We start from the raw sequence: 24673 nt of genomic DNA on the forward strand, positions 1-24673 counted from the left end.
AATACATTATATGAGCAGCGCTGCACCATAAACCTGTGTAGAAACGTGCCTCATATGAAATAATACAATAGTCTCCATTCAAATGTATAGGATGAGGGGATTTATGGTGGAATAGGGCAAGTGGGGGTACAAGTGTAATTTTATGGTTTGATAGTAGATGATGTAATTTGGGTAGTGCGAGTCTTTATCATTTCACCATTGAATGGGTTATTTTTTCATGAAAGCTTTCATGTTGAACAATGAAAGTCATTTTAGAGGGATTTCTGTTTGTATATCTATTTGAGCCTGTGCATATCACTATATTGTTATGAGCAATAAATAGTTCCAGAGCTCCACCTGTGTTGAATTGTTTATTTTATTTTGGGTATTGTTTTCTCATTAAGTCATTACATATCAATTTACCCCTCTGGGCTGTTTTTGTGACTGTTTCATTATACAGCTAAAAGGTGCTTTACGACTTCATTCTGGAGACGGAGGCTCACGAGGTACAAGGTCCACGTGTGATTGATCTGGCAGTAAATTCACTTCTCTGTGGCTCATAAATAAGCTAATGCCCAGCTGAATATGGAGGAGGGGGATTCCTCTGGTGTTGCAGCGGACTTGTTTTTCCAGCCAGGACAGTCTCAGAGTGGGGATAACTCTTCAGGAATGACAGACAGTGTAATGTGCGCTGGAATGTGTGTGTGCGCATGTCTGTGTGTGTGCATGTAAGGTGCTAAACAGCGCCATGTGGGCCTGGTGAGAGGATCCCTCTCCAGCTGAAGTAGCTCCTTCAAACAAAGAGGAGTAAATGAACATCTCCATTAGTTCCCCCTTACCTCCGTTCACCACCCCTCACTGCCCTACTAAAACATGCACGCTCACAAAGCATATTTACTCAACACTCCTCACCGACACCCAATGCACACAGCTGAAGCTCATTGGTATTTACAAGACGCACATACATACAAGCGCATGCACGCCCTTCCTCGGCCTGATTGTGCCGTAAATGTCCTAAAATATACAGGCCCCCCTGCTCACGTCAAACACGTCTTTCTTAAACACACACAGATTGCTTGAAGAAAAAATATTAGCATTTTATACACACTCGCACAAGCGGAGAAGTCACAAAAAAAAATCCTTAATTTATCGTCACCACTGATTTGATGAATAGCAATGTCAGGGTGCTCATAAACTAGCAAAAGAAGTACTATTAAAGATGTTTTTCTATTCATCCACCTTAACCCTGCTGGATTAGAAATTACTGCACTGGGGAAGGGCCTCAGGAGCTCTAAGGTTAATTCACATACAACAAAACAACCTAATTCCAGCTGCTTGGAAATCCTCGAAAGCCATACTAGTGCAGTGGTTAGCACTCTCTAATCAGAGCAAAAATGGCCAGGCTATGAGCTTTGAGTTTACATGTTCTACCCAAGTTAGAGCAGGTTCTAAAGCTACCCACCTTGACCCCGATAGGAAGAAAAGATAAGCTGATTCTGAATGTATTGGAGAGAGCTTCTCTGTTCGTCAATGTGTTTGAAACTAAATAACCACATTTACAGTTTCTCTTGTAAATGACACGGCATGCCTCAGTGGGACTCCTTGAATAAATCAAGATTAAGAAAATAAATACCTGTGCATGTTCAGGTTTTTGTGCCACACTCTGAAAACAACTCTGTACATTTGTCTAGTGAAGGACTGGTGAACTGTCCAGGGTGTACCTGTTCGGATATCATAGTCAGCTGAGGTCCGGCAACCTTCTCCTGGATAAGTCAGTATGGGAGATCATCTCTCTCTGTACCCTAGCCTGACATACTTGCAGCTAAATTCCACATATCTATACACAGATATTTTTTTTAATACGCATCTTAAAATTCATCTTCATTCATCTTTAATGATTTAATCTGTGTCACTAATGTTTCACAGAGTCCTCGCTGACCTCTGGCAAAAGTATTACATTAAACAAACCGATCACACAGAGGAAACAACGTGTTTGGGTAAATACTGAATTTCATTTTTCTTAGTCCTGACGTTTCTTTGCTGCCCTCAATGATACATGGCCCTTTCGATATCTGAGAGCGACTGTGGGTGTTTACTCACTGGCTGCTGAGTCTGCAGATGCACTCTGAGAGGCGTCGTCAGAAGAAACCACAGCAACACTGTCAATAGGAGTTCTACCAGACACAGAGGGAGCCGTGGCTGGCATTACAGCAGCAGAAGTGGCTGGAGATGGTATCACTCCTGCTTTCTTGGGGGCGACGATGACACTCCTGCAAAGAGAACAAAGATATTATTTTATTGTTAACCTGGCACATCACATTCAAGTGTCCATGTGAGATCAATTTCAGAGAGAACTTGTGATTTAAACTTAAATTTGATAAGTCCATACATACACACACACACATATAACTTGTAACACCTTTTATTCCTCTAAAATAGTGGCGTGAAACATTTTAGTTCAGGGCCCGCATAAAGCCCAATTTCATCTCATGTGGGCCGGACTGCTAAAACAGCGCTATAATGACCTTTAAATTTAAACTTTAAAGGACTTCGACGCCAGCAATAAGGTCACCATCTTTCAGGTAGTCTCAGCTCGGGTCTCTGTGTTGTGTGTCCACTAGTCTTAAGAAATTTGTTTTTAAATAAAAAAAAATTTCTTTAAAATTTAAACAATTAGTGGTTGGTGGTTTGGTGGACCAGATTGAAGCTTGAGGGTCGTTTTTAGCCCACGGGCTTTATGTTTGACACCTCTGCTCTGAAAGGAAGAAAAATAAATCCACATATTGCAAGAATGTATGAATCTGTATTGATTGGTTACAAAGTTTTGGGGGGACGATGAGGACTAGACTTAATCATTGTTCATGTCCAAAACAATTCAAGTGATTTGAAGCACTGTGTTCATCCAGAGCATCTAAGGGTCTGCAGGGGGCCTTTTCACAAAGAGTGAGTCTCGAGTCTTAGAAGATCAATTTACTTAAGTTGATAAAAGATTTATACATCCTGAATAATTAAAATGGCCGAAACACAATAGATTTGTTCAACCAAGTATTCATTTTGAAGTTTACAGCCAAAGTAATTATATTGACAAGTGTCTGCACTCTTCAAAAGATCAGGGGAGAAAAAGACAAGATCTCTGACAGATTACATTGGTAAATCCAGTTTATCTAGGTGACAATGAAGCCGACTGTGCAGGGGTCACTCCACTAAAGTAACAGGAAGTGTTTCTCATGGTGATATGCTCCGAATAAGTGGAGTTCAATTCCCATCCGACGAACAGCAGATGGGAGGAGAGCGGCATGCAGATAAGCTGTCAGTTTGGACCGGGGCTCTGACAGACCACTGGCCATATCAAAGGCAGCCTGGCCTTGCTTATCGGCGCTGACACAAGGGAAGCAGGGTCTAATCACTGGCTACTTTTCCCTCTCCGAAACACAAACCAAAGCAGGCTCGCCAAGATACGCAAGAATACATCAAATGCACTATTTTCAATATGCACAGAAATGAAGTGGGGCAAACGAACAGAAGAGCAAACAGCCTACATTCCTGCACACACACTCCCACAGACAGGGGATGGCTCCCTGTTATGTAGACAAATAGCTTGACGTTTTATCAAAGGCTTTGCACAGTTAAGACATCAGATCTAACCCATTAGCGAAGACTATTAATGCTCAACCCTGAGAGCCGAGCTTTGCTCTTAGTGAAAATGAAAGAGCATCACAAGAGTGGGGCTTAAAACGCATCAAGAAAAAGCTCATGGTGACACATGAAAACTGAACCGGGGACAAAGCAGTACGATGGGTATTGATAGGCAAGAAAGAGAAGAGATAAAAGTATCTGCTAACTTTGTTTCAGTTCAGATAGCGAGTGGACTGGATGGTGGTATCAGCGAGCAATGGCGGAACTGACATGAAGCACCCCAAGTGTCAACAGCAGTGGAGAGGGACGGGGAGACAGAGGACCCCTGGTGTGCATAAGCTGGAGGCGAGCGTGTATGTTCATATGTGTGTTCGCAAAAATTTGAATGCATGCCTATGAGAGTTCAAGTGAATGCTGGAGAGCTGGAGTTGTGCAGAAAGTCTGCCATTGAACATGTCCATGTTTGCATTTGGCCTTCCATCTGTTCTACAGCGAAGGCCCAGTGAATTATTCAGCAGGTCATTAGCCACACTTATCATGAGTGGGCCGCCCCAGTCGATTAATCAGCCGTCAGCGGCCCCACTCAACCCACAAACAGGAGCTCAGGGCAGAGTGCGTCTCCGTCTGTGTGGATGCAGGGCTGAGCCTGAATTATTTAAAGGCTTGAACCTATAATGGATAAGTGCAGTAAACACTGTGATTCCCGTAATCTCTGCTATTTCAGGTAAAACAAGCGTGAGAGCGAGTAACAAAATGTTTGTGGTGCGACTGTGCATAAAAATAACTGTGTAGCATGACAACTTCAGACTGGAGTGAAGTAGGTGAGTGAACACTTCAGAACTTTGAACTGCTCTTTGACGCTCGTTTTATGCAACGTATCAACAGATGACACTCCAGACAAAGTCATCCAACGCTCCATCGACCTGTGATTGGGATTTTAATTTGACGACAGTGATATATGAAAGGATAATAACAAACAAGAATGAACATTTCTGGGTAAGAACAGGACTTTTGTACGTGATGTCTGGTACTGGAAAGCACAATGGAACCGGATGCAGTCCTGTGATATGATGCAAAAGCACACAATGTTAAATATAAATGGGCAGGCTCAGGAGGAGTTATCAATACACCGAAAGTGCTCATCAAAACACATTCAGTCAGTCAGGAATCTTGTGAGGAGAAAGAAGACAGTGAGAAAGGTGGAGTTTCACCACCTTTATGATGCAAGCTCTAGAAATATCTTGTGTATTCCCTTGGTGCAAACTGTGTTTACATCTCCTGCTGCCTAAATAATTGATTAAAAAGCAAAAGCGCGAGAGAACGTCTTCCTAAAAGTACAAATGTAACACTGAGCATGTACAGCAGAGCCCAACTGGCATGTTGTAAGACCAGTACTACTCTAGGTTTGGCATGAAGAATGGTAAATAACAATTCTGATAAATTGTGGTCTATTTTACTGTATTTTAAGCCTCATTTGTCATTGTTTCAATTGTAAATACATTTGATGTATGTGGTTTGGATCAAATAGTATAATCCAAAAATGTAATCAGTATTTCATTCAAATTAGTTTGGTGGCATTTAAGGTTAAAATGAGCACTTTTGTCATTTAAAATACATATTATGTGCCTGTAGAAGGACTTATTGTGTTTTTCATGATCTCCCTGTGCGTGCATCAGGACTGTGCTCTCTTCCCAAAGTCCAAAAACATACTTATCCAGTTGATCTTTACTCAGAACTGACTGCAAGTTGTCAATGAGTGTCTATGACCGTCTGTCTCTGAGGGTTTGTTTTGCAAAGGACTGGTGACGTGATTTGGGTGTAACCTGCCTTCACCCCGAGTCAGCTGGGAACAGCTCCAACACCCTGGACAAAGCTGGACAAAGCAGCATAAGAGCTCGATGGATGGATATGTTTTGTGTAATCTGCAAAATGTGCGTTTGTTTGTCGGAAGGAAAAACTAACTGCTACATTTGAATCCCAGCAATTGCAATTATTCAACAAACATATGAGTGAGCCACTTTGATTGAAAATTCATTTTGACTGAAACTGCAAACTTGAATAGCTGATTTAATTTTTCAGTGTTTTTGCTAAAAGATAAGCCCTGCCCCAAGTGTATCTCAGTAGTGAAGAGAGAAAAGTCATTAATTCTTCATTCACTGAGCTTCACTTGTACAAATGATTGTGTGGAGAATAAAAAGGGATGCCTGAACCCCGAGCCGTGCTTATGTCCGACATGCTTACTGTCAGCAGTACATTAACAACACATCAACACAACTCATCCGCACATCAGCTCTCACGTGCATGCAGAGTCTGCTGCCAGGAATGCAAACAACTGCACCATGTATATCCCAGTGTCTAACACTCGCACATTCTGCTGAACCATGCAGCCTAAATCACAGACTTGTACAATGACACTGTTTAGTTCTGGTTAGTGTCAGCAAATATTTGCAGACTGGCTGTCATAACAGGGGCATAGCTGAGAAATGCATGGGAGAAACCCAGCAGGTCTGCACTACTAAATAAATCAGGATACTTCACCCTCTGACCCACCCCCCAGTTTTTATCTGAGGGATCCTTGCTATTTTCATACGTTGGTCTCATAAATCCAGCCCCGCCGGGCAAGCGGAAAGTTGCCATGTTTTGGCAAGAGTTGTCAGTGTAGAATGTCAGTGCTGGTTTGAACTGGTGTCACTGGAAGACTTAGTGGTTAGTGGGAGATGCCGAGTGCTGATAGAGTCATTACAGCGTTATAATAAACACCACTGGAAAGCATCTACATGTGTCCTGGGGTAATTGGTGAGAGTGAAGGTTGAGAGACAGCCGAGTGATAAAAAGCGGTAAACTGAGAATAAAAACATGCTTAAATCCAGCAGGTTGACATGAATAGTAAGTGGGTTTTGACTGGGAGTAATTTAAATACCCTGGCACCTCAACAGTGAGGCCTGACACAGAGAAAATAGAAAGGCTTGCTTTTATTAAGTCTCCAGAGGTAAATGTAGATATGATTCTCAAAGCTTTTTACATGGATGGATGGATGGATGGATGGATGGATGGATGGATGGATTCAAGCTCAGCCAAAGTTAAACCAGTTAGTTGGAAGTCAAATGATAGTTCACTCATGGTATTTTGGCCAGTGTTAATTGATAGTCATTATTAAAGTGCGATAGTTTCATTTCCCATGTTTCAAGAATGATGCAGAACTGATAACACAATGGGAAAAACAGCTGAGGAAAGTACCATGCAGACAATCAGACAGGTTTGAATGAGGTAAGCTGTCATGCATTTAATGCCGCCTGTACATCACAGCTCCAGTGAATGCAGGCTGATGTTTCCATTATTTATACTTTTAGGACGTCGTCAGGAGGACCGACTTGGTTCACAAACAATGAGATGCTCCTCATCCACTAAACAGGAGGTTTAAAAAAAGGTAACTGTTGAGACAAACTGTCTGCACGTAGAGCAAGGCGGAGTGAAAAAAATCCACTTCAGTAATTTCTTTAAGTTCATCATATGTTAAAATTTTTGCATTATAACATTAAAATTTTCAACCATTCAGTGCTTTTCAAAAATTGACCATTTGTACAAAAATAGCTGGTAAATCACAAGCAGCACTCTGAACAAAAGAGAAGAAAAACTTGAGCATTAGCCTCACTGTGAAACAAAGCAGTTGTGTGGTTTGAGCCTCAAACAACCAGAAAAAAATATGGGCTCTCCCAAGTTGGGTTTTTAAATGAAGTTTACTGTAGAGATCACGTTTAGAGGCAAACACTCCCGTCATAGCTCCCTGCCCCACACTTTAGGAACCACTGGCTGCGTTTTTCGTTTTGAATTTGAGTATATTAATCTTATTAGATATATACCACTGTATAAATGGAACATTAAGTCACATATTGAAAATATACAAGTTGAGTATCGCTGTGCGACACATTCTTTCAATCTGAAGTTTATTAAAGTCAATCCGTCCTCCACCGTATTGCCGTCTTTAATAGAGAAACTCACACCTCTTACTCAGTCCCTCTAGAAAATTTCACAGCTAGAAAGGGCTTGCAATTTATCAAAATGTCCCCAATTTTACCTCATTAAACACATTAACAAAATGAAGTGGAAGTTGGCACACTTTCAAGGTCATTTGAAACATATTCACACTGCAGCAGATGGTATTACAGTATGAAGTAATTTAATCTGCCAACAGAAATAACTGCAAAAGTCCAGGCAAAACATTTCTAATGCCTATTATTGGGGTAATTGATTATGCGGGTAAATTTCAGGGGATGGATTTTTCTTCCCAGAAAATTATTTTTAATCCGCCGACATGTAATTTTTTGTCGATTACTGCACTTTCTCTGGAAAAATAACATGAAAGCTCCTTAAATTCCATACATTTATAAACAGATTTTTGGCAGCAGCTTTACTTCCTGTAGTTTAAGTAACATCTACTTAAACAACAAATATTTAGAAGAATCAACATAAGGTATGGGTTTTGGTGAGTTCACAAAAAATGTACAAGATGTCGACTATGTTTTGATAAAAAAAAAAAAAATTTTAAGTGTCTTTCATGTCTTCTGTAAAAGGTAGCGGAGGTAAAGCTTTCCGTGTACCTCGCCTGAAGAGGCTCCCATCGTCAGCGAGCTGTTAGTCTACGTTCTCCAGCTCTCCTCGTGTCCTCTCTTCCTACCGAGTGTGCTCAGCGGACAGGAGCCAGTCTAATCCCCCAGATATGAGGAGCGCCCTGAGACCTGACAAAGCATTCCTCAGATAAAGACACGCGATCACAGAGATGCAAAGGAATTCCCACAGTTGGGGGCCGGCAGACGGACGGAGTGTGAGCGCGTTTGTGAGTGAGCCAGAGAGAGCAGGAGAGAGATGGAGAAATGTTTTCTTCAATACATGGGAACTCTGACTTGACATCCTACCCCATGAAGACTTCCGTCTTCCCTCTTTTCCATCTCTCTTCCTCCCGCTCTCCACCCCAACACCCCCCCCCCCATTTGCCGTTTGTAAGTGTCTGTCTGAGAATAGACGCACCAAATGCAAACCAGACCAACAACCATCCTCTCTCACCTGGGCCTGTCTGTGGCTTCAGTACCACGCTCCGCTCCAGTCCTCACTGTTCACCCCACTCCAGAGGGAATGCAAATTATACTGTTTCCATCCCAGAAAAGAGGGGAAACCTCTTTCAAATGTTCAGACAGAAGGAGACAAGCAGGAGATGTGAAAAAGAGAGTTGTTAAATATCAGTAGCAAGATGAAGAGAAACAGCCTTCTGTCAGCTGTGTATGTCTCTTCATCCCAGATAGGATTCCTGTTCTCCTTGAGACGCCTTCTTTGTAAGGCAGTTTTGCGAGGGTTGAGGACTGGCATCGACAGCTAACGGGAAGAACAATGAGAGCATAAGAGGAAGGAGTCAGAGACTTAAGACTCCTCAGTTCAAAAGGTTTTCTGTTGCAGAAGGTTTTTCAAGATCCACCGAAGCCTCCTCTGAGGATACCGAGCTGAGATGTCTTCGAGGTCTGAGTTTCAAAAGTCCCCTGCAGTTGTTTAGGGATAAATAGTACGAAGCTGTCAAATGTAAAGCTTGACAGCAACAATAGTATGTAACACATGGGCTATTGAGAAACTCCCTCTGTCAGGGTTGCACAGTGTGGAAATTTAAACACTTTTTGTGCAATACAGAAAACACAGTTCTGGCATGCAAGGAGAAAAATGTGTGACCTTTAACCCTCACCTATCGAAAGAGAGAGAGCGTGTTGACGAGTCTCTGGCCACGTCTCCCACACCTCCTATAAACGCTGGTGGTAGCAGACTTGGATCCACCATGATATCATCACCCGGAGCGCTGACGAGGCTGCGCAGAATGTCCTTCACGTTCTTGCCCTTCGAATCAGCAGACATGGTGGTTCTGACCTCGGACGACAGCGTGGACAGGGCCTCTGAGATGGCGTCCGGACCGGCGGCGGAAGACAGGTCTTGTTCGCTGGCAGCCGTTGAGGCACGATCGTCCCCGATGCCAGAATCATACCGCCTGAGAGAGAAGCCATTTTCCACTTCTGTTCCACCAGATACAGCACCGCTATCTATGTAGACACGAACAAAAACACAGATGGATTAGAGCGGTGGTGCACATAGGATGACTTTAAATTCATTATCTGGTAGTTCTTCAACGATACTTCGTGTTTATGATGGTACAGAGAAGCTCATATTCTAACTGTGTTTGTGATTGGACAGTTGTACTGTAGAGTTCCGGAGAGGAACCGTAATCATTAGTGAATGAATGAAAAGCTAATTTTTTCTGTTTTTTTGTTTTGTTTTGTTTTTTTACATTCACCCCGACGGGAAACTTTGGAGTCACTAATTCACTGTGATAAAATTCCCACAGCAAACATGTAAACGTTGCATAGAAAGACCTTCCTCTTCTTGCACTGTAAAATGTTTGAACACACAAATATAACTGAGTTTGTATACCTGTACTCCGAGCAGACTGGGAGCGTTGAGGTTGCTTCTTATCATTGTGGGGCTCCAGGATGTCGCGGTACTTGGACACCATGAGGACGGAGATGAAGTAGACCACGGCAAGAGCCAAAAACTGGGCCTGCTTACTGTCCTCCTGGAACAAACAACACACACTAAACTATCTGGATATGCGTCTTCTTCAAAAAGAACCAGAAGTGAGGGAGGCAAAGAAAGTTCATTTTACAGGTGTTTGGAGTGATGTGTTGTATGTATAATACAAAAATGCATTTGAACTAGGACTCACAATATCTCTGAATACAACAGCTCTGAGGCGGTTGATGTCCATGTCCTGGAGCAGCCGATCCAAGTCTCTGACTGGGGACATACCACCTGTCACAGCATCAACAGGACTCTGCATACAAGCAAAAACATCAAAACATGAACACATGAAATGTGGCGGATGTGTGAAGTGAGTCCTCATCAGCTCATGTGCACAGACAAGGTTGAACTGGTTAGGGAAGCTATCCCCCCTGAGATCATGTCCTTCCTTAACATAATGGCTTTTCTATAGCGCCAATGCATTATAAATGAGCTTTAACACCCGGTTCAGGGAAGAACAACACGACTTTACTGGAAGTCACTGTATCAAATCAAAGGGGCAATGACAAAGGGCCAAGTCTAGTGTAACAAAAAGCAACACATGTGGTAATATAATAAGATAAGAGCTAATGCAATAACACTTGGTTGCTGCCGGTGAACCGGACAGAGGACAAAGCTGTGTGTGGTTCACGAATGAGAGTGAGAAAAAGGGCAGAGAAAGGACGGAGACATGTGAAATACAAAGAATGGGGAGTACAGGAGGGGGAGTCAATTCATTTTAGAAAGTGTAGAAAAACCACAATAGTATGACTCATGAAGATAATTTGGGGTACTTGCCTGTGCAGATGCAGACTTGCTTGCTCCAAGCACAGTGCTGGGCATGGCTGAGTGGCTGCGAGCTGGACCCTGTGCACCCTGCTTATACTGGGCCTGCTGACACTCCAGACAGTTTCTCACTGCCATCGCGCATACTGGGGAGGGATCGATAGAGAGATATTATTTGACATCATATAAATAAAATCACCACCAGATGACAAACTGTGAAATTTCTTCTTTTTGCATGTCCTGAATGCCAATACAACAGAGGAGTCTGCGACAAATTCCAGCTCATAAACTCTGCAAGCCGCAAGAAGAGCAGCTGAGAGAGACGAAAACAAAAGAGAAAAAGTGGGGCCATGACAAGGTCAGTGCTCTGGCCAACACTGGCAGCATCGTTCACTCTTCCCTGCTCCACCTCTCCTCCCAAGGTCATAGTGCAAGGGTGTGCTCTTGAATCACACAGACTGTGTGCAGCTCCCATAACAAATGACACTGCCAGGGTGTGCACATGCTGAGTAGGCAGCAAGACGCACGCGTCCTTCACCACAAAACCTATCCCGTGGCCCGGCAACTTCAGGAGGATCCAAAACTGGCGCACTTAACATTTGTAATTTAATGTACTGCTCCTCTCAGGAGTCCCTCCCTACCCCCACAGTTCTGTGCTTGACAACTGACAAATGCTAACTCTGAGGCATTTAGATTACGAAGGAGGGAATTATTCCGTCTGGAAATGGGCTCGCCTTTTCCATTAGGACCACTCTTTCATACGACCATTTATAACAGGAGAGGGAGAGGGGAGGGGGAGAGACGCTAAAACCTTGTTATAGTTTTCCAAAATCAGATTAGGTGCCAGCAATGGGGAGCGCATACCTCATCAAATATTCATTTCATAACGGCTGCTTTCCAAAACCGAGCGTGTACTACAGTGGCATCGCTTTCCTGTGAAACCCCAGCAGCAGCAACATTATCTGGGCGAAGAAATGTTCCTTGGATAACACGTTTGCATTTTGACAGCTCTTTTGTTTGTAACCACCACTGAATGCAAAAGAAAAAAGAAAAAAGAGAAAAGAAAAAAACACATTCGTAGTGTGCACCTCTACAAGAATCGAGTAAAAAGAGAAGAAATTATTTAAAACAGTGTAGCAAATATTGTACTACTACGTTACCTGGGGAGAGTGTGTGTGTGTGTGTGTGTGTGTGTGTGTGTGTGTGTGTGTGTGTGTGTGTGTGTCTTGCACTTCAAAACATCAATAATGTAAGAATTTCAATATCTTTTATTCAGCGATTGGGAGACTCGGCTTTTGATGCTGTCAGAGGAAACTTTAATAGCCTGTAACAGAAGGCAGACCGAGGCCTCAGGCTATGCTGCTGTACAGTAGCAGCCAAGGCCATTATGGACAACCCGCTACATCGCGCACGCAGTCGTTTTCAAGCGTTGCCACGCACTTGTGTTATAACACCAAGATAAGCAAGCGCTGATACGAATTGGGCAAAAACAGTGGAGGGGATGGGAGCAGCTGCAGCAGCAATACGCTGAGAGGAATAAAAGGCTACAGGAAGCCGTGACCACAGCCACTATGGAAATCTCAGGGTGGCCAATATAAAGTGGATTGATAAATTAAAAAAAAGACAGTAATCACAAATAGGTAAACATCTAAAGATTTGAAGAATCAGCAAGGATTATGAAATAAAGCAGAGTGCAAACTCGGGATGCAGACAACCAATGTTCTAAACACTTAATTTGCTCATTCACAAGTGGAAAATGGCTTCTCTCTCAGCCCGTATGTTTTTCAATAAATGAAAACAAGACTGCATGTCAACCATGTTGGAAAAACACTGGCATATAATCACTCCACTGGAGCAATGAACAACCACATCTAATTTAAGCATTTTAATATTAACCCACATGAAAAAAGAGCTGAGGTAGCAACACTGAGGTTAATTTGATCAAGTTTACCGAGATGCTGCCTGGTCTGAGAAGATAACGCAGCCCATCACAACAATAACAACACTTCACTATGTTGAAAGTAAAGACTTCAATAAGTTAATGGAATGAGCGAGAAGACACAGCACTTTAAAGTGCCTTTTATTTCAGCAGCATGGCAACTCGGTTGTGTTTGTTGAAGATTGTGATTAAACACTTAAAATAAATTATTTGGTAGGAACTTCCTCAGTGAAAATAAAACACTAAAAAATGCACGGCCATGCGTAAGTAATGGTAAGCCTACCGAGACGGAGGCACTGTCGGAGGATGCCCCCCGATGACATGTTCTTCTCAGCTTCAATCTCTGTGAAGTTGAGGGAGCTCGCGAATATGAGGACATCCACAAGGTTTATGAGGCGCTGCAAGAAGGTGACTGAAGCCTCCAGCGACAAGCCGTGGGATGGTTCGATGCTCTCCATTTCATGCTGGTAGTAGAGAAAATTTAATAAAGGAAACATGAGTACAAAAACATCCGAAGCTTGTGAGAGAATATTATCATTCACACAATTTAATTTAGTTATCCTGCATGACAAAATATCAACTTCCATTTCAGATTTTCTTTTCACATTACAGTCAAAATGTTGATTGGCACTTGGACTTAAAATGCTTTTCTTGAGGTGTGTTAAGCAAACAATAATGGCTCACAATATGTATACACAATAATGTGCAACACGTGCATCATACAGCCTCAGCAGCTGTGCTGAAGTTAGACACAGGCAAGTAAAACTGTAATTTTTCCACATTGGTTTTAAATCTGGTTACAAAGCACAAACAACTGAATGTAACCCAATTATAATGGGATTTAACATCAAGCCATTTCTAAGGCGGCTCAGGTCAACAGAGAATCATGTAAGAGAGCTGCAGCCACTGAGGTCAGACGAGACAAAAACAAACTAACAATGTTAGAGCGCAGCTAACTGTAGTCTAATGTGATTGGGAAAGGTCAATGTGGATGGATCGCTTTCTGTGACCGGAGACTAAAGTGCAAAGGCCTGAAGGAACTCACCGAGGACGAGGTGGCAGCAGAGAGCAGAGGCAGGATGCCGCCACAAGCCATGATGAGGTTGTCCACCACCTGGGAGATGAGATGTATGCTGTTGTGGACAAACACAACGTTCTCACTGCTGTTCACGAAGTCCAGAATGGTCTTTGTGGAGTGACTGAAAAGCAGAGCAGAGGAGATAACGTGAAACAACAGCACGTTTGTTTATATAGCAGAATTCTTGCTTATTTCAGAATTAAGACACTGAACTGTCCTCTGAAATGTGACTGATGAACATGATGAGAGACGTCACATCAGCTGTGCATTCCAGTCTTGAAGGTTAGCTAAAACACCACTTGGCCTCAAACCTTATATATAAGTATCGACCTACCAACTCAGCCTTAAAGCATTTTTTTTTTTTACATTTCCTGAAGATGTAATTCCAAATTGTATTACAAATGCTGTGCCTAATGTATATGTGCGACGGGCCACTATTCATCCAAAATTAGTCAACGTGTAAAGAGAAAAAAATTCACGGACTATTGTTTCAATCAAAATAGTCTCTACAAAAAATGGATGCAAATCACCAAAAGACAACACTATGTGAAACAACCTTTCAGACACATGTAGCTCTCAATTATGAGGAAGAAAGGCTTGTGAGATTTAATCTTGTGCCTGCTCCTCAGAGACCTAAAACGTCGACAAATCTTTACCCCTTAGATCAATATTATTGTAGACAAAAGCAGGAGTGAAATCAGAGTCAGCACACTGTTCCCCTACCTCCTCCACATCTGAACATCTGTCTCGATAGAGAAGAGCAAGTCAGTGAGGAGGCGCTGGTGCATGTGAGACCAGCGAAACTCTGGGATGCGAAACATGGTGGAGCGAGGAGCCGAGGAGCTGCCGTCTCTTGGCTGGCCTGAAGACCCTCCGGCTGCTGCTGCCGACTGGCTCGTTTCCTGTAAAAAAAAAACAAAAAAAAAAAAAAACAGTAAAGTTCAAGAAACTTGGAGCTAAATCCAATTTAGAGAATAAATCCAGGCTTTGGAGTTTAAACTATTAGTTTTTTCCTAAACTAGATGTTACAATTCATTTAATCACAATGTTAGAAAATCTAAAATATGAAGCAGATGCAATACATACTACTGTCGAGGTCTCCTTCAGTTCAAGTCTTTCGGTGTCTAAGGCCACATTGGACACGTCTAGTCTCGCGATTTTAATATCTTTGGTCTTGCCGACAGGCTCGGTGCTCTTGCGCGTGTCAGAGCTGGAAGCGGTGATGGTGCTACTGCCAGGACCACTGGGCAAGGTTTCCTCTCCGGTGGTGCCGCTGGTTTGTGGAGGCTGGCTGATGGAGGCAGACTCTGCTGCTGCTGTAACCTCCTGGTCTGCAGGGGGCAGTGTGGTATCTGAGGGCTGCTGGTCTGTAGTATCAGCTCCTGAGGAAGACTGCTCTCCTGTAGCATTTTCTTTGGGTGGCTCTGTCACACTTTGCTCAGGTGTTTCAGCAGGAAGTGTTTCACTCGCCAATGATGGCTCCTGTTTCTGATCGTCTTCACTTTTTTCTGGTGGGCCATCTTCCTCCCTCTCTTCCTGCTGTTCTTCCCTTTTCACCTGCTTTTCTTCCTCCTCGTTTTTTTCACCTTCATTACCTTCAAGTTTCTCTTCATCCTTTTTTACGACCTGCCCTTCGTCTTCAGCAGCAGCAGAGACATAAGAAGACTCTTGGCTATCGTCAGCATCACTCAGGTGGGCCTGGTCGCTGACAGAAGACACATCAACAAGGTCCTCGTTGAACATGGAGGCTCCGCCCACCATGCTGTTGTCCAGAAAATTTGCAGTTTCAGGGGACATTTGGTCCGTCTTGCTTTCTAGTTCTGAAACAGCTGAGAGGTCGGCTTCGTTCAAAGAGTCGTCCGTCACTGAAATGGATGATTCACCTTTGTTGTGATCACTCTCAGACTTTTCCTCGTCTGTTACAGGTATTTGTGAATTAGCAGATGTTGTGGAGTCTTTATCCACTTCCACGACTTTTGTATCTTCTGTTTCAGGTTGATCATCAAGTGGCGCTTTAACTTCATCAGTGCTTTTGTCAGTGAAAGAGTCACCCGCTTTCTGCTTTAGGTCTTCGTTTTGTTCCTCGGAATCAGATTTTTGATTTACATTTGCTTCAGTCTCTTTTCCAATGCTTGAGACATCTCCAGAAGGCTCCTTCACCACCTTGTGTTCGTCTTCTTCAGCCCCGGACAGGATGTTAGACACGGTGATGGATGCATGTCTCCTTTCATCGCTGGCCTCCTGAGGAGTGGAAATGCTGGTGGGAGAAGATGCTGATTCAGGGGTTTTCTGGGACAGCTCGTCCACTGTGAGCTCGATGACAGTGGAGGGAGCCACCTCCTCGGCGGGGGATCCGTTGACACACTCCATGGTGTCAGGGCTTTGGCTGACGCCCGACACAGTGCGAATTGTGCTTTGGGGGCCTGTGGACTCCTGCTGCTGATACTGTCGGAACATGCGGGACAGATTCTCCTTGTGTTGCTCGAAGGACACCTGAAAAACAGGTTAACAAAGTTAGTAACAATGGTGATGCTGCAGACTTGTTTTAACCCGGCTTATGAACAAGTCTGATCTCGTTCAGGCAGATTGTCATGCATTCAACACCGTTTCGAACACCATTGCTTACATGTTGTCACTGTGGTGAACTCACGTATGCATAAGTGGATAAACAAATGGCAAGATAAATAGCTGCTACTAACAATCTTGAGATTGATATATGTTGTGAAGACTGCTAAAGTGATAAAAAAAATTAGGTGTAAATTATAAAGGGACATGTTTTTTTCATAGTGATCTCGACCATTGATCCTCAAAGTCCAGTTGCGGTACAATAAAATTCTTGCAATACCAAAAAGGTGAACACATGAAGTCTGGGGGAAATCAGACAAACAAAACATGATTTATTGTTGTTGTAAAATGAAACTTTGTGACAAAATTTTCAGAAATCTCAGAGATAACATGAAAGTTCATACATAACTACACCTGCATCCAAAAACACAATACTGGCTGTTGCTATAAGAAGGCATAACAAAGGAGCCTCGAGCAATATTTATTTAGCTTTTTAAAGTACAGATGTTTTCTTTGTTTTCTAATGATAATACATTAATATTTTGTCATAAAAAGATTAGGATTCATAAAAAAAAATTGTATCTGCAGTTAGTTTGTGGTACACTCCAAGTTCAAGAACTTGTTTTCCATCTCAAAGATATTTCTGTTGCCACTGATTCATTGCTATTTCCTAAACAACCATTTTAAAAAGGAAATTTCATGTTATGGAAGCATGTTATTCTCTAAGTGCCCTTTGTTGTGAGACAATTCCAACACCTCAACCGCTGGGACCATTTGTGGCTAAGTATAGCATATTTAGAACTTGCTCTCCCTTCTCTTATGTACAGCTGCCCACAGCCTATTAACCTCTATCAGTCTTCTTACCATCTGATATGGGTAGACTAGACTGCTAGTCTATAACGACAATAGTCCACAGTGGCATTTGAGGAAGAGCCCATCCATGTAAGCAGTCATAGATTAGCAGTAGATACCATTAGTGTGTGTCTCCTAGCTGTGCTGAGTGCGTGTCCAGCATCGGCAAATCCTCCCACGCCTAATTTAAGACCATGCATTAATCACTGGGCTCAGAGGACAGAAAGTCAAAGATGGGTTGGTGGTGAAGAGGAAGGAGGGCGGGGGGGTGAAACTAGACCCACTTTGCTGCTTTTTTACCTGAGGCTATTTGGACTGGAGGAAAGCGAGAGAGAGAGAGAGAGAGAGAGCGAGAGAGAGAGAAAGAGAGAGAGAAAGAACATGAAACAAAGAAAATGAAAAGGCCAGAGATGAGCAGGAAGGGAAAAAAAAACAAGAAACGGCAAATGACCAAGCGAAAGAAAGTGAGTCATTGAGAGTGGAAGAAAAGAAAGGGGAAGAAAGAAGCTGATTATTTGTAATTAATTAGGCGTTATTGTTCTAAATTAGCCTGCTACATGGGTGCTCATTAATCTTCTGTAGTGGGGAGCAGTGATTGGTAATCCATAGCTGTTTTCTGAGTGCACCGCCTGTTCTAAATGCACCAGCAGTCAGTCTCCTCCTCTCCTCCGCCTCCACCTCCCACTTTCCCACTGATCACACAGCAAGACCTTCTACCCCATTAGTTTGAGCTTAATTTGACATTTAGCATTCTTAGCAATTAAAAAGGCAGCATTCAGAGTGCGCCGCCATGGAAATTATGCAGGAGAGCAGTGCAGCACATAACGTCATAGACTCAGGATGCAGGCTGTACATTAAGATGATGCATGCCGGCCTTAAATGGGGCTCTGTAACAGATCCAGTTACCATTAGACAGAGGTAGTGTATGTCTCTGTGGTTTTTAAAAGAGCGTTTAGCCTCGCTACAATATATAGAAACTGCCTTGGGTGGCTGAGACATCAGCGCTGATCTAATCTAATTTCTTTCTACTCCAAGCCTCGGTCTGGCCTGAGTGGGTTATGGAAAAATGTTATGGTAATGTACAAAAACATGGTGGGCTTTTCTTATGTGACAGGTAACATGGTATTAAATGGGCACTTGCACGGCCAGATCTTACAAAAGATCTGAAATGCTTCAGCGTGGGACCCACTGCTATACACAAAAAGCCATTGAAAAACTTAATTATGGTAAGCCAGCGCTCTTTTGCATACAATCTTACTTCGATATAAACCATTTCCTTTTAAAGGCTTCGTCCCTGTGGTTAAAGATATTGAAATGCAAGATATAGCTATAATATTTCCGAGATAAAGTCATGCAGGGCCCAAACAGAACCCGAATAAGCAAAAAACTCTTACAGTACTTAAGGGTCAGAGTAGCAAGGCACGGTTCTTGGGGAGACCCCCCCTGTAGTAGGAACCTGGGAGTCCCTATTTAGATCAATGATAGAGGGTAACCACAAAACAAAGGGGAAATGGGGAGGGCCGCACAGCTCTAATCCGATTAGCTAAATGCAATTCCTCCTCCAAAATCAATGTCATCTGCGACTGCCGTTCTGGCCATGCGGTTTCACTCCCATTCATAGTATCTTTCTTTCTCACTTCTTGTTTAAATATTTTTCTTCTTAGTTTTCATCCACTCAAACAAACTAGTGACATGCATATAGATTTTATCTGGAATTTTTATCATAAGACAAGCCTGTGGTAAGATTCCTCATGACGATAAAATATACTAAAGTTACAAAACTGTGATTTCACAGTATGCTTTTTGACTATCATTTTATTACTACAGCATAAACACGGATAGCAGAAATGTTTGAAGTGCTGGTGCCTGGATAGCACGGGCAGCCCTGGATTCTTTATCTAACATTAGCTGCTAACATTTTTACTTTGACCACTGATCAATAAATCCTTCTTAAATTCTCTGCCAGGAACAATAGCTTGAGTCTTGAGATTGAGTCTTGAGAGTCTCAATAAAACCAGAAGGCAAACTACTTGACACTAATATTGGGCTTTCCATCATGTATACCATAAAGGCTAAATAATTAAAGACTAATGAAATAAATTACAGCCTGGGAATATAATAGTGCACATTATATCATTTCTGCTCATATTTATCTTTGTGTTAAAATATCTGACAGGTGCACCAAACTTAAACAGCAGGAGTGTGAAGGGCACCGGGACCTTCAGCGGTCTCACTCGCTCCATTTTGGAGATCTCCCTGTTCTCAGACTGACTTGTGTGCAGAGATGGACGAGGGGCACCTTGGTCGGGGCGTGTGGGCTGAGAGTGGGAGGGCTGTTGTGTCAGCGTGCCCACCTGCAGGAACATCTGTCTGCTCAAAGATACACATGCAGATACACCAACTGGCAAATGACTGACGTAAAGGCCCCGACGCACACACGTACACAAAGAGAAAGGGATGGAGGTGGTGGGGAGGGGGGGGGGTTCTCTGGGTATGTTACTTCTTCCTACAGTTAACTAGTGATTCTAAATTAATCATAGTGTGAATGTGAGTGTGTCACAGCCTTCAGCTCATCCAGCCCTAAGTTAAATAGATCAATAGGGAAGATGGAGGGATGAATTAAAAAATTTTTTTTTAATTTTCTGCATAACTATACAAAAACAGCTGCGCCTTACAACCTGGATATATAAAAGTGTATCTAATGTATTTATTGGGGATGCATTGTGGCTACCTCCACTCTGACCGCAGGTTCATTTCGCATTCGAAGGCTTCTTATGTTTGCCTCTTCTTCCAGTATGCGTTTTCTCCAGGTGCTCCAGCTTCCTCAGACAACCCAAAAACATACCTGCAGGGTTCACTGCTGCCTCGAAATTGCCCGGTGGCATAAATGTGTCTGTAATTGTCAAGTTTCTCCGAGTAGCCCTGTGATGGACTGGCGTCCAGGGTGTACCCGGCCCTTCCTCGACACACAGCTATGATGAAGCTCTTGTTCACAAACAACCCAAAGTTGCATAAAGCAGGTATAGAAGATGGATGGATGGGTGTGTTTAATATCACAAAGGCAAAAACAATAATCCATCAAAGGAAAAAGTTGTGCAAATACGAGTCAGAGACAACTCTTCACAAGCACAGATGTGAGACATATCATCTTTATATGTAACCCAATAGACCATGGTCGACTCAAGGCAAACCGAACAATAAAGTCTCTTTTTAAGGCGAAGCGAGCAAATATGTATTTGTGAATGCATATATGCGCTTATCAAGATCCTCCCAAAGGGCTGGTTGTATTTATGAGGCCTTGTTTCTCTGATTGTTCTCACGCAGTTGCGATGAATATTCAATGGGCTCAGAGAGAAGGGCTTCCTGGAGCCCAGGAGAGAAGGAGGGCAAAGAGAAAATGTGCCTGGTAACACACATCCACACACACACACGCACACACACACAGCCCTGCAGCAGTGGGAGGAGAGAGCAACAGTGACAAACAGCTTTGGTGCTACAAAGGTGGCAGGAAATCTATCAAACGGGACAATAAAATTGCAATTGAGTTTCTTTAGCTTTTTTTATAGCAGATGCATGTATCTTGGTGGCTTGCACCCGCTGCAACTATCAGGTTCAAAGGCGGGTCTCTGCAATGTGGCTGCGGTGGCTGTACCTCCCACGTCTTACAAGTGCATGAGTAAATTCATACACAATGTGAAAGTGAAATTCTTTCTGATGACACGCAGCCAAAAGGAAACGGCATTAATCTTGTGCAATTACAGGAAAAAGGCAATTATAGGCTGTAGTGCACAAAGAATAACTCCTACACACAAACGCAGAACACATTTGCTATGTTTTAACAACAAATGAAAAGATATGTGTTCATAAAATGTCTGCATCATGACACTTTAGCACTAAGGTTTTCCGCAGTTTTGATCAAAGCAGTATCTTCAGTGCACATGTTCACAGATTCACCAACGTAGTCCAAGATCATTTTAGAACAAATTCTCTATATTGAATCTCTGTAGCAAATTACAACAATAGATGAAAATGCAAAGCAGAAGATGGCTCAACACTGGACAGATGTGTGTGTGGAGGCATCAGGAGTCCAGAGTATCAAGCATACACATGCAAGTCCTGCTAATTGCTACCTTCATACTACTAATCTGTCAGACAGTCTTCCTGTGCCCCCTATTGGACACTAGTGCATATAGCAGTCCCACGCTATAGTGAAGCGTCTCATATCAAGAGCACTTCTTTAACTCGGTTCTCAATCTGCCTGGCTTAAAAAAAAAACCCAGACCACAATCTGACACCAGCCTCAATTACTTCACTACTCTGGAACAGAGCAGTGTAATGTGATATCAACACTGCATTTCTAAAGCGCTATACCGAATTCAGCTTTTGGAAATAGGAGGTGCCAGAAGTTTATTTTTATCTGTGTAGCGTTAAAGAAAGCGACTCTTTACATAAATAAAGAGAGGAAGGACTGAGAGGATTCTTTCCCATTAGTTTATACAGCAACTAGCTTTCAAATTATAATCACCATATAGCCTCCACAGTTTAATCTGATGGGCACTGAGAGGCAGGGCTCAATTACTATACTAACCTACACTGCGACTCAGAGGGTTAGAAGATAATGCTCTCTAATTTTCTTATTTAAGGAATTGCTTTTTGTCAATTTGAAACTAAACATTTGGGTCAGAGAGCCGATGGCTTTGAGTGAACGTCGCTGTCAGATCAGCTGGATTCACACTGAGGAGGGTTACTGTTACAGTGGTGGGCTGAGTGTTTACTACAGCAAAGTGAGTGTATGTGTGTTTAAGTTTTACTGAAAACGAAGAAAAAAAAAAAAAAAAAAAAAGGAAAAATGAAATTTAATGGAAGCATAAACAAACCAGCGTTTAACCTCTGCGGTGTGTGATCATGTGTTTTTGTGTGTGTCTGAGCAGTGCATGGCTATAATGAGCACTCTGACCTTGGAGTGGGTGATGGACAGGGTGTCCACCCAGACGCGCCAGCCGCCCCACTCATATTTGATGGCGTGGTAGAGGAGGATGCGGAAGATGGCGTACACCATCTCGGTGATTTTCTGCTCTTCGTTGTTGCCCGGGTTGATGAAGCCCAGCGAGAGCATCCACTCCTGCCACACCGAGCACTGCAGCAGGCTCCTGAAGCAACAAAGTGTGCAGCTATGAGACGGGGGGGGGGGGGATGGGGGGGCAACGTGCGTGCACTTCTTTATCCTGTGAAGTGGTGGAATTCTTACCTGCGGTTCTCTCGGCTGTTATTGAACATTTTGATCATGTCTGACAGAAACACCCGGCGCACCTCCATGCTCTCGGGGGATGGGGGAGAGCTCTTCAGCAGAGCAGCTATTACCTTCAGAATCTCTGGAACAGAAAAAAAATAAAATAGCCTTTCTGTTAACAGCCTGAGATAAAAAATGTTTATGGAGGTGGGGGAGAAAAAAAAAACTGCAGGAAAAGATGAAAACACAACGTCTGCTTTGTCCACTTTGAAATAGAAAACATTGCAGCAAACTGTATTTTCATGGCTTATAAAATGTGAAAACGTCCACTAGTCTGTTTGGATGGCCTCAAATAGGAAAACTGCACAAATCAACCACTGCATCATACATTGCGACACAATGACTTGCACATGTTGATTCCAAAGTATCTGAGCTCCCACACACATACACACACACACACACACACACACGCACACCTGAGAGTCTGTACATGCAGTAGGAAAAACAGAGCAGAGGAGAATAAAAAGTCCAGGCCATTGATCTTTATCACACTGTAATGGTTTTGGTATTGTTTCAAACGAGAGCGCCAGAGTCGCAGGCCCTTCTGGAAAGCGCTTGATTTCAGTTAAACCAAAGAGACTGACTGTTTAGATGAATTATCTAGACAATGTCAGTGTCCATTTGCTCTGAGTACAGAGACGGTAGGGCTTAGATTTCACTTGTCTCTTCAGACCTTGGCGCTAACCGATGCCCCCTTGCCCCGGCAGACAGTTGTGTTGTTTCTACGCCTTAGTCACTCAAATTATGAGTCGCTGAACCTTTACCGCCAGAAAATTACCCCAGCATGTACCGGGAATGAGGATGGAGGGATGGCGTGTTCCATCCTTTTTTTTTTCTCCATTTGCTCTTGGTTCTTTTCCCTTGAGTTAATTTGAGGGAAACGGTACTTCCTCGGTTTGTTTGATTGGCTCTGACGTTACTAAAGACTGCAATCAGGGGGCCATTTTTAGGAGTTTGTCGCAGATTAAATCAAGAGAATACACGGCAAAGGAGAAACAGACCACCGCTCTGCGTTCCACAAAATGCGCTCACACGCAGAAACCCATACAGGGTTTCTATGATATATACCGCCTGTCGGGGATGGTTGGGAAAGGGAGTTTTTAACACAATAAAGGCCCAAGATAATCAATGTGTGACTACAGCGAGACCTTGTCAGATTAAGGCTGGTTGGAAGTAAACCTTGGTTGTGATTATACCAAGTGCTTGGATTTCAAACTGATTAAAGCTCTGCTGCACACACACAAGTGCATGTGTATGTATGGGAGCAGCAGTAAGAAGAAGAAGAAAAAAAAAAAAAAAAGAGGGTGGGATGTTTTCTTAGTTGAAATGAATACTTCAGATTTCAGCATATGAAAGGACTTTGTGAGCTGACATGAAATTGGAGGTAAGTAACCATCTGAAAATGTATGATGGGAACCGTAATCAAAGCCATCGTTTCAGGTTGTTCTGTTGCTAATAAAAAAAAGAAGCCTCCATTGGGTTTTTATTTTTTGGGAAAAATGCATGAAAATATATCAACTGTAAGAGTAACTGCTGTAGAACGATAAAGTATAAGTAACACATCCGCATGTAAGAGTATATTTTAAAACGCTTTTTATGGAAGGTCACGAATATGATATGAATTTTTATTTCAAACATACAAACAGGAAACAAAGAAAGCAAAAAAACATTTAGATAACTAAAATAAAAAGAAATAACACAATCCACTTGATCTACATTTGCATGATCGAAAAAGAGTAGCAAGTAAAAAAAATAAGTATTTACTCCTACCCCTCAAACACTCCTATATTCCTGTCCAATAGTGAATGTTTATCCGTTGTCTATGAAAAAATAAACGTGAAAAAATGACAAAAACTAATTTAGATTTAAGTTTGAAAATCAACTTAATTAAATTTACATATATTTTATAATATCAAACGGTGCACTTTTGAAAAATGAACAGATCTGATCAAATAGTCGT

At 42.6% G+C, this 24673-nt stretch overlaps 1 protein-coding gene across 1 annotated transcript in view; it reads right to left on the reverse strand.

The window, feature by feature from the left end:
• The window catches only part of lrba (LPS-responsive vesicle trafficking, beach and anchor containing), a 190430-nt gene that overhangs the window by 121958 nt on the left and 43799 nt on the right, over positions 1–24673 (reverse strand). Inside the window, 11 exon segments of the mRNA XM_080463151.1 lie at positions 2080–2249; positions 9341–9689; positions 10078–10219; positions 10370–10477; positions 11002–11135; positions 13212–13392; positions 13974–14127; positions 14730–14908; positions 15093–16499; positions 22381–22573; positions 22672–22795. Of these exon segments, the coding sequence (XP_080319277.1) occupies positions 2080–2249; positions 9341–9689; positions 10078–10219; positions 10370–10477; positions 11002–11135; positions 13212–13392; positions 13974–14127; positions 14730–14908; positions 15093–16499; positions 22381–22573; positions 22672–22795 (3141 nt within the window).

Source organism: Lipophrys pholis (genome assembly GCF_963383615.2).
Source record: "Lipophrys pholis genome assembly, chromosome: 5".
Lineage (NCBI taxonomy): Eukaryota > Metazoa > Chordata > Actinopteri > Blenniiformes > Blenniidae > Lipophrys > Lipophrys pholis.